The 14,985-nt window shown below is 38.0% G+C and overlaps 1 protein-coding gene across 3 annotated transcripts in view; it reads right to left on the bottom strand.

The window, feature by feature from the left end:
* Positions 1-4,819: 4,819 nt before the first annotated feature.
* LOC309695754 (tumor necrosis factor alpha-induced protein 2-like) overlaps positions 4,820-14,985 on the bottom strand; it is a 30,268-nt gene continuing 20,102 nt past the window's right edge. For 2 of the 3 annotated variants that reach the window (XM_082516620.1, XM_082516619.1), the window contains 12 exons: positions 14,397-14,507; positions 13,944-14,027; positions 12,818-13,451; positions 10,755-10,866; positions 10,489-10,611; positions 9,139-9,230; positions 8,931-9,023; positions 8,705-8,828; positions 8,488-8,607; positions 8,217-8,372; positions 7,423-7,544; positions 4,821-6,371 (listed from right to left, as the gene is read on the bottom strand). In XM_082516620.1, the coding sequence (XP_082372746.1) occupies positions 6,215-6,371; positions 7,423-7,544; positions 8,217-8,372; positions 8,488-8,607; positions 8,705-8,828; positions 8,931-9,023; positions 9,139-9,230; positions 10,489-10,611; positions 10,755-10,866; positions 12,818-13,451; positions 13,944-14,027; positions 14,397-14,507 (1,928 nt within the window). In that variant the 3' untranslated portion in view covers positions 4,821-6,214. Of the gene's footprint in view, positions 6,372-7,422; positions 7,545-8,216; positions 8,373-8,487; positions 8,608-8,704; positions 8,829-8,930; positions 9,024-9,138; positions 9,231-10,488; positions 10,612-10,754; positions 10,867-12,817; positions 13,452-13,943; positions 14,028-14,396; positions 14,508-14,985 lie in introns of all 3 variants that reach the window. The other variant, XM_082516621.1, reaches the window with a different exon arrangement.

Genomic DNA, 14,985 nt, shown 5'->3' with positions numbered 1-14,985 from the left:
CTTTGACATTGCTTTGTATTATACAAACTGAAGAATGCAAAGTTTAAGTCATGTTGGATACAGAACAGGCTGGTGCAGCACAGCGCCAGCACCTAAAAGTGAAACTGATCGGCAGAATCTTGAAAAACAGTCTGACCTCATTTCTGACCACATGATGATTTAGAGTTAATGACTTGTGGTAAATTACCTTAATTACCTAATGTGTACACCTGAAATGTATAACCTTTGATAGAGGTTGAAAAGCTTACCATTGGAAACATTAAACACTGGGTAAAATTTTGCTGTAGTGTGTTTACGTTCAACTATGATGTGTCTTAAATGGAGTTGTTTTGATTTGGTGCTTTTCCTGCATGACATTATCAGTCCCCCATCACTGTGGAGGAATTTTGCCCCAGTCTTCTTTACAATGATGCTCTCTACAGGTCCTGCCACAGGATTCAAGCTCTGGACTTTTTCTGGGATGATTCAAGTCATTGATTGTCGCCTTTCTGTTGTGGATTTGCTGCAGTGCATGAGATCATTGTCCTATTGCATGACAAACTTTGGGCCAAAAGATGGTTTCACATTTGACTATAGAATAATTAATTTCTGGGATAAAGAGCAATGTGTTTACATCTTCCATTTTTTTGTATTTAAAGTCTGAGGTGAGTTTTTTTGTATGTTTACCAGCACCAGAGGAAAGCTTGTCTGCTTTTTATGACCCAGGCATTCCTTCATTTAGCAAACGGACATGTTCCAACAAGTTTATCAGTCTTTTTGTGTTTTGTTTGATTTTTCTACCTCGGCCAAGGAGATTATGTCTTTGATAGTGTTTGTGTGCATGTATGCATGTAATTCTGTCTGAAAACATAGTAGCTTCAAAAGTTTGGGATGAATTCTGAAACTGTAGAGCGAGGTCATGTTAACTATTCATTAAAATTTACCTTACATCCACTGAGATCTTCAATATTAACTTAATGTGTGTTTATTTGTCAGAAATTGACATAAAAGCTTAGAAACTATGATTTTTAGTCTTGTGTGCATTGTTTCTCACTGCCAGTGTTTGTACTGACAACACAAAGGTACATAGGCGATGATATATATTGGCAAGGTAAATATGACATCTCAGTTTGCATACAAATATCATGTTTTTCAAGTTAACCCTAAAATGCATTATATCTTTAAAGAAAGTTTCATCAATAGAAAGAGAATGAGCTGCTAGTTAATTAGAAATACGGGTTGGTTTAAAAAAAAAACAATTTCCAAATTCAAATTGATTTTAATTTAAATAATCTGATATTAATACATTAAATCCTGGAACTGTTTTTTAAATATTGATTTCAACAACCACAAAACAGATAAAACTCCAAACAGTTAAAGAGCAGGTAAACAGATTCAGCAACGAGATGTAAAACAAAGAGTGGATCTTTCTCAGTGTACTTTGAGACCAATTTCCCACCAGAAATCTTTATTTTCTGCCTCATTGGCTTGCTTATTATGCACCGGTCTAAAGCGGTGTACAGTGTAGTCCAACGCTTTTCTTTTTTTCCCCACTGAATTTTTAATTGTAGAGAAAAAGTTAGTTCACTTTGTGTATGTCATGGCAACAGGATGAATACAAAGTAACTACTTTAGGATCTGTTCATAATTTGGAAAGGTTTTGACAGTACATAACCAAGACAAATGATCATAAACTTGCATTTGCAGAAATCACTGACAATACCCAGTCTTATTTAGAAATATACTATTATATAATTAGCTCACGTTAATCATGTCCAGTTATTACAGATAAATATTACCCATTACCTGCTCCTACATAATGTTTGTGTCAAAGTAAATCTGTCATTGCTATCTTCATCTGATTTTTACTGCACTACAAATTTCCTGTAGGACATTTAAAAAGAACAAAAGAAAACTAAATAAATATGTACAAATTACAACTATTTACTTTTACTGTTCCCTTAAAAGTAAACAGAGTGAGCTGCCATGGTGGAGCTTTGTCAGTGCATGTCTCCTATAATCAAACATCACCGTTAATGTCTTGGACAGGGGGGACACATTTCTGCACCTACAGTTTCTAAATGTAATGGTGCCTGCCTTCAGTCAGCTTGATAGATTTCTTTTTTTTGCTCTTTCTGCACTTTTCCCACACAACTTCTCCTTCCACCTGCACATACTGTGTGTACAATAGCACCCACTTCTCAGAGGAATGACTTCACACAGGCTTTCATGCTGGTCCTCTAGGGAAATATATGCAACCCTCACTCTCAAAAGGCTGGGAAACACTCATAATGTCAATGAAGATTTTAGGCATTGAACATAGAAGACACATCAAATGTAAGCACTGATGGCTAGCTTGCCACCAGTGCTTACATTTGAAAGCAGATTTTATGAAGACCTCAACGGTACTCACTGGGTGACGGAGGTTGTGTTGGAAGCCGGAGGCTCCTTCTAAACTTCCCCATCATGCCCACATTTATGCCACCATCAGTCGACGTCTTCTCATCGCTCTTGATGGATTTGTTGCTCTTGGTGGACACCGTGTCATTGCTGGGGTTCTCAGTGGACTTGTCCATCATTTGTGACATGTTATTCCATTATCTACCCAAATGTGAGAACGAATACAAAAGAAATGTTTAAAGACAAAGTTTGTTAAATTTTAAGTAACACGTCTGTTTGGAAGAAGTAAAAAGTAATAAATACTCAAATAAAGTAATAAAGTATTTGTATTTTGTTACTTCCCATCTCTGGATTTAAATAATAATTAAGTGAATTAGATCCTACATAATAAAACCTGTATAAGTAATGTATAAAGAATCAATTCATTGTGGCTTTCACCAGGATCATCCTAAAGCTATATTACAGGTAACATTTTATATCGGATAGATTAGAAAAGATAGTGTAGAAAAACAGAGAACAACGTGGTTTTTTTTTAATTGGGGAACATTTCCTCTCATCTCTCAGGTCCTGGACTTTAAATATACTGTTTATCTGCTGTTGATCGTTTTTAGGCCTCGCAAAACTTCAATTTGTCTGGTTTACTAAATATTTCAAGGACATGCTGCACACCGTGCTGAGATAAGAAATTAGATGTCGCTGATACACAAATGTGTGTGTGTGTTTGTGTGTGTGTGTGGAGAGAGAGACAGCAGAGTGATTTCTCTCGCAGTTTTATTTTCAAGATTGATATTTAGTCCGTGTATGCAAACCGTACCTAGTTACAGTAAAGAGAAAAGATGTACTCACCTCCGGTTTCGCACAGGTGATAGAACTTCCACAGTTTCTTCCCGCTTCACCTGCTTTCGGTTTAGTTGAGGGTTGGCAAGAGGGTGTGACCGGGGCGCGCGATGGGGGCGCATTTACAATGGGCAACGTTACTTTCTCTGAGAAAGCCATATAAGTGTCAGGGCTCTGTGTGCGGGCAGGCGGAGAGGAGGATCCAAATGCAGGACTCAGACACTAACTTGAAACTCAAAAACCTCAGCTTTATTGCTGGTACGAAAACAAAACATGAAGTGAACATGGAATATGGAGAACCGAAACACACAGGCATAATCTGATGGTACGACGCGACATGGTGAAAAGGAACGCGATTTGTCCCGTACTTCAGCTAGACGGTAAAAAAAAGAAAACATAGACACAAAGCTGGATTTATTCTGCGTCTTTACTCTGTCAGCTGTCTCTTCTTGTCCCATTCTCTCCGCCTCCCTCTCCTGTTGCTACTTCAATCATGAAACTGATCAATGATCAGCTGATCGGCTTTTCTTTCGCAAGTCCAGTCTATCGTTTGTTTATCGCCCACTTTGCGCCAGAAAGAGGAAACCATCGGATGTCGACGTTTAAGCTTGATCAGCTGTTGTTAGAATTTATTTAATATTAATTTCTAGTATCAGCTGATGTTTGCTGGAGCCACAGCTGTAAAAGCTGCTGGTCATGATGTCGGTTTGTATATCTGGTGAGAGGGAAACATGAAGATGAAACCAGGAGATGTCCTTACTGAATCATCAGAGCTGAACAGGTGATGGAGAAACAGGTTTACCTTTTAGGTGACGTGAATGAGTTGAAGGGAAGTTATGAACTGTTTCTGAGAGACAAATAACACCAGGAGCCTTTTCTATGTAGCTGACAGCTGGTAACTGTGCAGGGGCGGGTCTAGCAAAGTTCTGCCAAGGGGCCAGGTAGGGCATTAACAGGGAGAGGGGGGCAAAAAGAAATACTTTTCTTTCTTATTCTCATTTAAAATGTCTGGCTTTTAATAAATAATTATCTGAATCCTACAACCAAAATGTTTATCTGATGTAAAATGTATAGAAATCATACATATATAACAACAAGACTGTACATCACTCTCACAACAGCGTTCGTTTTCATTCAAAGACTTTATGGCTCTTCCTATGATACCTGGTGGGCCGGTCACTAGTCAAAATGCCCGGGCTGATTTTTCTTGTCCCAGTCCAGCCCTGGACAAATGTATACTTTAGAGGTGAAGAAGCAAGCTCTCATGTTGTTGTTTCGGTTTCTATGTTAGGCAGGTAAATAAACAAAAGTTGTAATAAAACCAAATCCGACGTGACATCAGGACATGTATGTCCACTAGAGGGGGTTGTGTGCTGTAGTTGTGTGTGCAGGGGTTTAGTCTTTGTCCATACCTTTTTGGGGGGGAAAAGTTGAATTGTCTTTTTTAAATAAGATGATAGAAATATTTGAGATTTGTTTCCAAGTGCTGTTTTATGCACATCGTTACAGATATTTGCTTCAATAAAAGAAAACATTTCCAGTCCAAATAAATGAACAAATGTGAGTGGGTTAGGCTGATAGTGCTTAGTGGATATAGTGGCTTTTTATTGGTATTATAAAATATGCATTTCAGTTACACAATGTTTACATTTTCTTAGCTACAATCACAAAAAGTGAAAAAAAAAAATCCAAACATTTGAATCAACTTATACAAAACACATAAAAATAAATTTACCTGAGAAATTAATTGACTTTCACAGTTATGTCTGTTTTCCTGTACAAAATGACAAACATGTAATGTTTGTTATTTTGATGTGAAATATGTCATTTTTCTTTGTCTGATGTCAAACGCAACAAACATGAGGACAAAGGTAATATTTTTAAACAGTGTGTTTTGCTACTTCACTGTAAACACAATATTGCCATTTATCTTCTGGTACATATGCAAGAATAAAGAATTATTCTATACTAACTTGCACAAACCAAGAAACAAACATGAATCACTGCAGAAATTCTGACTTCTTCCAGTGGATGTGTACATTTTTTAAAAGCAGTACCATAAAGTATTCTGTTTTATTCTTACAAAACTATTGGATAATATCAACATGAAAACCTCACTATTTACCTAAAGGTTACATGTGAAACAATATTCCAGCGCTTCCGAGTATTATTTATCCATGTTGTTACAAGACTTGGTTTCTATTCAGCAGTATACAACAAGGTTTACAACAAGGTGCAAACATGAGGTTACACTGAAGAACAAGAAGGTCAGATTAGATTTGCCAGAAAACATCTAAAAGACCTCGCACAGGTTTCGAAAAGCCATCTTTGAAAAGATGAAACCAAGATTAACTTGTATCAGAAACATGGGAAAGTCAGAAGAAGGAGAGAAAAAACTTTTCACTACTGCATCATCTGTGAAACATGGTGCAGACAATGAGCCTCATTTACATGGACTTATACACTAATACACAAGTAGTCCACACAGAAAAATTACTGTTAAATTTGCGAAACGTTGCGTGCCAGCCTATTTTGTTATCACCACAGTTCGTATGTTAGTAAATCAAAAGCATTTGGAACCAACATGCACATTTCCCCATTTCTCTGTGTACAAAACTATGTTTACCTCCAAGTGAAGCAGAGCACGTGGTGACGATGTTTTAAGAGAGAAGCCTGCAGCTCTAAGACAAGAATTTAGGAGAAAGTTTGACTGTAGAAAATGGAATAAGTGTCTGAGGTCCAAGGAGGAAGTGTTTCCACATAAGTGATGGTCATCCAAAAATGAAAAATGACTAAATGAAAAAAAAACAAACCCTGATACTCGCTGTGTCAAACACTAACAGACAACGAGACAGAAACATGGGAAATTACCCATAACATTCACTTTGAACATCTTTACAGACAGACTGAAAACACTTCAACTCATCTTATCTACCAAACAATATAAGACAGATGCTCTGCAACCCAACTCTCAGTCAGTGATATTCTGAAAAGCAAATCAACTGCCCGTCACTTCAACTTTGGAGAAAAACGCCTGGGTTTCAGCATTAGTATGGCTTTCTTTCAGTATGTCCAGCACTGTGGTTTTGATGGTTTTCTTGTCGACTTTGGAGAGGTTTGCTTTGAGTTTAAGCAGAGCTGAAAGATGTTTTTCACTGTTGGTGACAGAAAGAAGAAAATGTTCAAAAAAAAGATGTCATGCCAAGTATTTTATGATTATGTTTATATGCTGTTTGTCATTACAGAATGAGATACTGAGAAACAAAACTGTCAGGTGAAGAAAGTCATATATGACAGTAAGATGCAAACAAATGATGATGATGATGATGATGATGATGATGATGTTTCAGCCTACCTTAGATTACATGAATGTGCAAAATCACCCCATTAATGCCACATGATATTAACAATGTTAATAAGTTAAAAAAAAGATTCTGCAACATTTTTTTAACTTTCAACACAAGGCTTACAAGTTCAATCATTTCTTTAAACTTGTAGTCCAAGACTGCAGGTCTTAAATCAAACAGCTGATTTGCTGATCTGTATTATTGAACCTGTTATCTTTTTCTGTGTGTAACCGGTTTCCTGCCCCTGACACACATCCATCCTGCAAACATTAACAGCTGTCACATCACCACACCAACTATTGGAAAATGTGTCAATTTCTGTGTTAAATGCAACAATAGATGGAACTCCTATTGGTGACACTGATATGTGCCTAAATTTACATTAATCTCCAAGTTTCCACTAGTTTTATCAAATAACTCCCCATGAAATCACACACTTCTGTGGTGCTGATACTTTCAGACACACAGTCAGTCTATATGTGAGTGCTATCAACAGCAGTGTTTATGTCCCCTGATTCTCTTTCTCCTTTTCCTTTAAGGTTAGAAATAAGACAAGAACGAGACAGTTTGTTTTCCAGTGCCACATTTGGAAGAAATCTCTCCTTTCACTCTAATTAACAGCATTATTGACTTCATCTACACACAGCTGCTGCTGCTTCTCTCAGGCCTGCATGTTTTATTTAGCTTTCAGTTTCTCATATTAGTTTCCATGAATGTCGCTCATCCTGCTGACAAGAAACATCTGAAACCAACTGAGATGTTTGGCTCAGTCTACTTGCTGTTCCTCCTCAGCTATCGCCAAAAAGTGCAGTTGTTTTTGTATTAAAGTAAATAATGTTTCAGTCAGTTCAAAAGTTACCTGAGGTCGGGATAAGCAGATCCCAGTGAAACGATTTGCATCTGTATGGCAGGAATATCTTGGAGTTTTAGCACTTCTGCAATCTTGGTCAGGATTTCCTTTAACCAGTCTTGTTTGGATCCCTGTGAAGACAAATCAGTGACGTCAGTTTAGTCTGCAAGTTTCCCCAAACTGTAATCAACAAAGCAATAATGATGTTTTTCATTCTGGAGCTACTGCACTGGAGTTTGACAAGATCAATGATGTATTTGATAGGTTCTTTCAGTTTCGTGAATATTGTCTTTATTTATGCACCACATAGTCATCAACTAATGTTCAGATATTTGATACATTTGTAACTACAGTCCAGTTGTCCTTAAGTGGAGGGTTTTTCTTCATTTCCACCATGTTTTGCTCCATGTAAAATCTGTATAAAATATTAATTTATATGCTACAGATACAAATGTGTAATGTAAAAATCTTTTTTAACAATATACAGCAAGTGGGAAAAAAGTGGGGAAAAAAGTGGTCCATCATTTTCTATGGGTCACACTTTTGTTTTTCAGGAATGAGTCCATTGGTTTTCCATTGAGTGTATTTCATCTATATCCAGGCTTGGAGGATCAGATTTTAGTCAGCTGCTCTTTTTTTTTGTTTCAATTTTATAGAACTTTTAATCAAAACTTCCAAACCAAATAAATGTGAAATTGAGCTGATTCTTATTCTTATTTTTTTCCAACAGCTCAGCAGAAATCTGATCACTTTTGGGTTTTATTCATGTCTCAGCTAAAGTGTGCAGTGAAGGTGAGTCTCACCATTCTGGCAAACAGCTCGTGCAGTTTCTCTCCATTTTCTTGCACAGTCTCGTAAGCCTTCTGCTGCTGATTGCTGTCCTTCAGTTTGACCTCTCCTTTCAGGAGCCTCTGGACATATTCTACTGTCACTTCCTGCTGAAGCCGACCAATCAGCTCCTGAATTTAGCCCAAGTATATAAGTAGTCAGAGCACATCATAATCCTTTTACTAAAAAGTTGACAATGAAGGCAATAATGGCCATTCAATCCAAAACAAAGTTTCCTCCTTTTACCTGGTAAGAGGACTGACTGGAACCCTGAAGTTCTTGAAGCTGGTCTTCAGTGCTGTTCAGCAGCTTCTCAAACGTGTTCTTCTTCAGCCAGTCACTGGTTCCCACCTTCTGGTAGTGTGGCTGTGTGGGGAACAAATAACACATTGTTTTAAAATCTTTGATTAAAACATGTTAGGATTTAATCCTGAGGATTATTCTGCAGTTGTAAAGAACTTACTTTGAGGACCTTGCGCACAGAGGTTAATAAATAAGTGTGGGCAGACTGTTTCATCTCAGTCAGGACCGGCAAACAGTTTTCCCGCACATTCTCTGGGAACAGATCGTGCTTCTCAAAGAAGTCCCTTTAGACAGACCACACAGGACACATTAGCTCACAGTGATGTATTCGCCTTTTATGATGAAGTTAAAATCTGAATTTCCATCTAACTGGATCAGAAACAAACCTGAACTGTTCGACACAGCTGAGGTTTGCCTTTATGAAAGCTTTGCTGTGCCGTTTGTTCTGCCTTATGATGTCTTCATGAAACTCTTTATACCTGCAGAAGATTAAGAACAGCTTTCACTTTTACTATCTTGTTATTACCAAACATAAAACTAAAATGTATTTTCAAATGACAATATTTAAAAGACAGCCTTGTGAAGCCTTGTTACCTCTGCATGAAGTCTGTCAGGTTGGATGTTATTTTCTGGGCTTTGTGTCCGTCTACAATTTTGTGCGCTGATGTCACGATGCCGTAGATAAACTGAAGACAAATGGATTGACAAATCAGTGGCAGTTTTAAGTAAAGCACTTTACACAGCAATGCACTTACATCATTTTCAGATCCAGTTAAACACCAGGAACCAAACCCAGTGCTTTACAATGTTAGTGACAAACCCAAGTGATTAAACTACAGAACCATGGGAGGGTTTGAAACTGTGACTCTGATCCGACAGTAAATGAGTTTCTACAAACGACCCAAACAATAATGACGGTCCTTTGTTTGTTTGTTAATCTTTTTATCAAAGTTTCTCAAAGTCTTTTTCAGTTTGGTTAATATGTGCAGCAGGCTGGAAAATATTTGTCGGCACTTCTTTGGAAAGTTTTAAAGTGAATAATAGAGTAAATGTCAGTCTGCACATTTTGTTCTCCTACGATCAAAACAATGTTCTGTCAATATTTCACCACAACAATTTTTTATTGCACAGTTCTGATATAGCAATGTTTTCAAAGCCTCTCATTATGGTCAACAATTAGAAATATCATGTTCCAGAGTCTGGTGACTCAGTGTTTATGTTTAGGGTTATGAATATGCTTTGTTTCAGTTAAGTTCTGGTTATATCTTTTGGAGTTTTCTAGTTCTTTGGTTTTGCCTCCATGTCTCCCATGTGTTACACGTCCCTTGTCTAGTTTCCTGTCTAGCGTCTCCCCTGTCAGCTGTGTCTTCTTGTCAAGTCCGTGTCTCTGTGTCTGTGTCCTGTTTCCTGTTTTACTTTGACAGTCTTGCTTCCTTTGTTAATGTTTTTAATTTTGCTTCCTGTCCATTTCGTTATGTCAGATTAGTCCCAGCTGTTGTCCTCCTGTTTCTCTTTCCCTCGTTTACTACCTGGTGTATTTAATCCCCGTGTTTTCCTCTGTCCGTAGTCGTGTCATTAACTACCCTCTCTGTGTTATCTTGTGTTATGCTTTGATTAAATCTTAGTTCTCCATTTCTGGCATAGTTTCTAGTTTTTTTAGTTTTCCAGTCTGAGTTTCATGTGCTTAGTTTTTAACTGCACAATAAGCCGGCCTCCTTTAGTTAAATCTTTCGTTTCGTGAGTCTTGTATTTGGGACCTTCATCCTGCCTGCCACACAGCAAACCATCACAAGAAGTAAACAAAATGCAAAACTCACTATAAGGACCCTTAAAGTTAGCCAACACAAGTGATTCCTTTCATTTTGTGTTGATACATCTTTATTCAAGCTTTATAAAAGTATTGATTTCAGCCTCTTTTATATCAAGTTGTTGCAGCAACTCTACCTGGATGACATCATAGGCCACAGGACTGACGTAGCAACCATCATCTCTTGTCGGCTCCTTTCCTTGATCCCACTCTTTCTTTGCTTCATCCAATACTCGGTCAATAAAAATCATCAGGTCCCTCTAAACACACAACAACACACCGTTGTCACTATTATATCTACAATATTCTATGAGCTATAATAAAACAAACTATAACTTTTTTTGAACAGCATTCTAAAAACGTGCAAAGCAAATTAAACGTATGACAACAAATCCTTTGTTACCTGTTGTTTGCTGAGGTACTGCTCCTCCAGAGGTTTCAGTAACTCGTCAGGAAGCAGGTTTCCCAGCGCTTCAGTATTGATATTACTGGCCAGCTCAGGTTTTTCAAGGATTCTGGTACACAGAGCAGATACAGCCCAAGTTGTATTTAGTCTACACGTCATTTGTTATTTCAGTTTAATTCACTTTAGTTCTACTTATATAGCGCCAAATCACTACATCAGTTGCCTCAAAGCACTTTGTATTGTAAGATAAGACACTACAATAACACAGAGAAAACTGCAACAATGAAACGACCCTGTATGATTAAACAGTAGGAAGGAAAAACTCCCTATTTACAGGAAGACAAGGCTCTGGGAGGGGCGGCCATCTGCTATGACCACTTGAGGCTGCGGAGAGAAAGACAGGATCAGATGTTGTGGAAGAGAGGTGGAGATTAATAATAACTCATGATTAAATGCAGAGTGGTTTAAAAACACACAGAAAGTGAAAAGAGGTGAGTGCAAAAGAAACTCATGGGGAAGGCCCAGCAGCCTAGACCTACTGCAGCATAACTAAGGGATGATTCAAGGTCATCTGATCTAGCCGTTTATGCTTTGTCAAAAGTGAAAGATTTAAGCCTCATCTTAAAAGTAGGGTGGCTGTCTTCTGATTCCCAACTGGGAGCTGGTTCTTCCATAGAAGAAAAGCCTGAAAGCTGAAGGCTCTCCCTTCCATTCTACTAAGTGCTCTATTGCTGTGATATGGTACTAAGACGTCTTTAAGAGTAGATGAGATCTGATTATTGAAGACCTTTAATGTGAGAAGATTTTAAATTTGATTCTGGATTCAACAGTTAGCCGATGAAGAGAAGCCAGTATGGAAGAAATATGATCTCTCTTTCTAGTCCCTGTAGGTACTCCTCCGGAAACTTTTTTGGATCAATTAGAAAGTTTTTGGGGAGTTTTTAGGACAACATGACCACAATGAATTGGAATAGTCCATACTAGAAGTAATAAATGCAGGAATTAGTTTTTCAGCATCAGTCCAAGACAGAATGTTTCTGATCTATGTGTATTAAAGGGCATATCTTGGTCAAAAATGACTCCTAGGTTCATCACAGTGTTACTGAAGGCCAATTGATCCAAAGTCAAAATCTGGTTAAATGCCATATTTCTAAGCTTTTCAGGGCCGGGTACAATAACCTCAGTTTTATCTCATTTTAGAAGCAGGAAATTAGAGGTCATCCATGTTTTTATGTCTTTAAGGCATTTCTCTTTAACTAATTGGTGTGTGTCTGTGTAGCAATGACAATGCTATGCCTTAAAATGAAATTAGTCCCAGCTAAGAACCCTGTTGAACTCCATAATTAACCTTAATGTGTGAAGAAAACTCTACATTAACATGAACAAGTCTGTTAGATAAATATTATTTAAACCACTGCAGCATAGTATCTCTAATACAAACAGCATGCTCTAATTGCTGTGATTAAATATTATGGTCAATAGTATCAAAATTTAATACAGCGCATTAAGCCACCAGAAATGAATCAGAATCAGAATACTTAGGAAATTATGTAAAATGGTTGCTTAATGTACTGAAATCAGCATGGTGGCACAGTGATTAGCACTGCTGCCTCACAGCAAGAAGATCCTGAGTTCATTTCTACCTGGCCAGGGCCTTTCTGTGTGGAGTTTGCATGTTCTCCCCATGTTTACCTGGGTTCTCTCCGGATACTTCAGCTTCCTCCCGCAGTCCAAAGACATGCAGTTAGTGGGGTTAGATTAATTGGTGATTCAAAATTGCCCATAGGCGTAATTGTGAGTGCGAATGGTTGTCTGTCTCTATGTGTTAGCCCTGTGATAGACTGGCGACCTGTCCAGGATGTACCCTGCCTCCCTATGGTAGCTGGGATAGGCTCCACCCCCCACTCCCCGGCGATGCTGACAAAGATAAGTGGAAGAGAATGGAATGGATGGATGAAAGCCACCAAAAATTTGCAGCTAAAAGACAGGCGTATAAATAAATATAAATAAATCCCAGCATAAAAATAATATGCTACTTCAAACAAAAACTAATTGCTTACTCTGGATAAGATTCCTTCACCCATTGCAGGAGGAAACTGCAGTCATCCACAGAACCCACAGAACCCACAATCTTTCTGAGCCTGGCCTTGAAAGTTTGATGGTACTGTCTTGCATAAAAGTTACAGATGTCCATCTCTGGTGGGTAGCAGTTGTTCACCTTCTCCACCACCCGCTGCAGGTCGTCCTTCAGCTGTTTGCCCATGGACTGGATAGTTGCCTGGATAGTTGACTGGTTAACCTGGTCACCAGTGGGGCTCGATGGATTATCCATACGCCCATTTACTAATTCATGAAGCACTTTGTCATGGTGCTTCTTCCACTCGCTGGGCCTCCAGGCTGGTGGAGTTTGAGAATTTTGTTTCCATAGCTGGTCCTGCTCTTCCTCAAGGTTGATGGCTTTCACTGCAGACTTCAGAGCAGACGCTGATGCTTCCTCACTGCTGAGAGAAAAGCTCTGCTGCAGAATGTGCCATACATGCTCTTCAAGGGCTTTATGGTCTGCAGCAAGCTTTTCTACCGCTTCCTTGTTGGCCTCCGCTGTCTCCCAAAACAGATGTTTCTCCCTGTCTATCAGTTCCTGAGTGGCTTCACAAAAGGCTTGCCTTTCAAGGTATTCCTCAAAAGTAGGAGTCACTGGTGGACAATAACAAAGACAATTTTTTTTAAATTATCAGCACTATTTTATAGATGAATCATCCAGGCTCTGTTAAACTGCTTTGATACTTTCTCAAGTTTTCAGTCCTAAATATGAAACAGGTCAGAAGAAGAGTTTATAGCAATTATTATTTTATCGTTCCACAATTTTACTGTGGAAAACACTTTTATTTATAACATGTTTCTGACTGGATTTTTGGACCTCTGACCTTTATAACTATTTAAATAATATCCATTTTGATGTATGTCCAATGTTCCCAAATTAATTTTATTTTCACTTTTTTGGGAAAAAAAACTGATCAAAACAAATTTTGATAGTAAACATTGAAACAAATCTTTCTAAACAGTGAAATGAATGGTGCACATGTACTATATACCCATAATTAAATATAATAAAAATAATTATAATCAAACTCATATCAAGTATATTTAAATGGGGTTGAACAAATAAAAAATATTTATACTTCCCACCTTTTTCATCCATCGAGGGGGGTTTATCCTCGTCCCTTTTCTGTTTAAAAGAAAACTTTCTCTTTTGGGATCTATTGTTGGGATCTGAAACAAAGTACACAGTTTAATGAAGTCTGATTAACAGACTGCAGAGATGATTTCAATCTTTTGTGATTTGTATGCAATAAAGATTGGCGATGGATACTCTAATAAGATTGTCTTTTATATGTTATTTTTCTGCCCAGTGAGGTTGAAATTTGGCTTCGGCTTGATGTTTAAAGGTGCACAGTAACAGGAAATAAAAACGCACATCAAATGCATTGCACCTAGCAAGTCTGTTTTGAAAATGTAAGGAGTAGAAAGGAGATATATTTACACTAAAAGCATTAAAAAGTAAAAACAAAAAGTTAAAAGGAATAATTAAAGCACTGCAAATTAAAAATAAATACACTAAAAAGTATTTGTACTTCCCACCTTTTTCTGCCAAGTCTTCAGAGGGGAGTGTATCCACTTCCTGTTTCCGTCTCCAAGGAAAGGATTCTCTCAGTCTATTAAATGTATTATCAAACCTCGGCATGCTGGGATCTAAAAAAGCAAAGCACACAGTTTAATGTAGTCTTAATGACAGACTGCAGACACGATTTCTGATCTTTTGTTTTCTCCACTTTGCACAGACAAGCATCAGCAGTGCTGTTTTGTTGTCCACTATAATGACCACTGCAGAGAACATTTTAGTTTGTTCTTTTATGACTGTATAATCTTAATGGGCCATCTACTTCATTGTTTTAATGGACTTCCCTACCACTGCTATGCTGATGACAAACAGTTTTACTTTTACATCAGACCCAACAACGTTAACAATCAATGATTCTCTGTCATTACTACTTGGATGTATTCAAATTTACTTGTGGCAGGGCGTGGTCTGTGGCGCCGCTGCAGGGAGGCTGACACGCTGGAGCTGCATCAGCAATTACGCCTCACCTGCTTAAGAGGGATGAACTCAGTCCTGATGTGGTGGTTGTTGGTGTGTGTGGCCGGCAGCTGAAAAGCTGCAGCCGTGTGT

Source organism: Aulonocara stuartgranti, assembly GCF_965226115.1.
Source record: "Aulonocara stuartgranti genome assembly, chromosome: 19".
Taxonomy (NCBI): domain Eukaryota; kingdom Metazoa; phylum Chordata; class Actinopteri; order Cichliformes; family Cichlidae; genus Aulonocara; species Aulonocara stuartgranti.
Note: the sequence above shows the minus strand (reverse complement) of the source record. Positions and strands in the feature narration are given on the sequence as shown.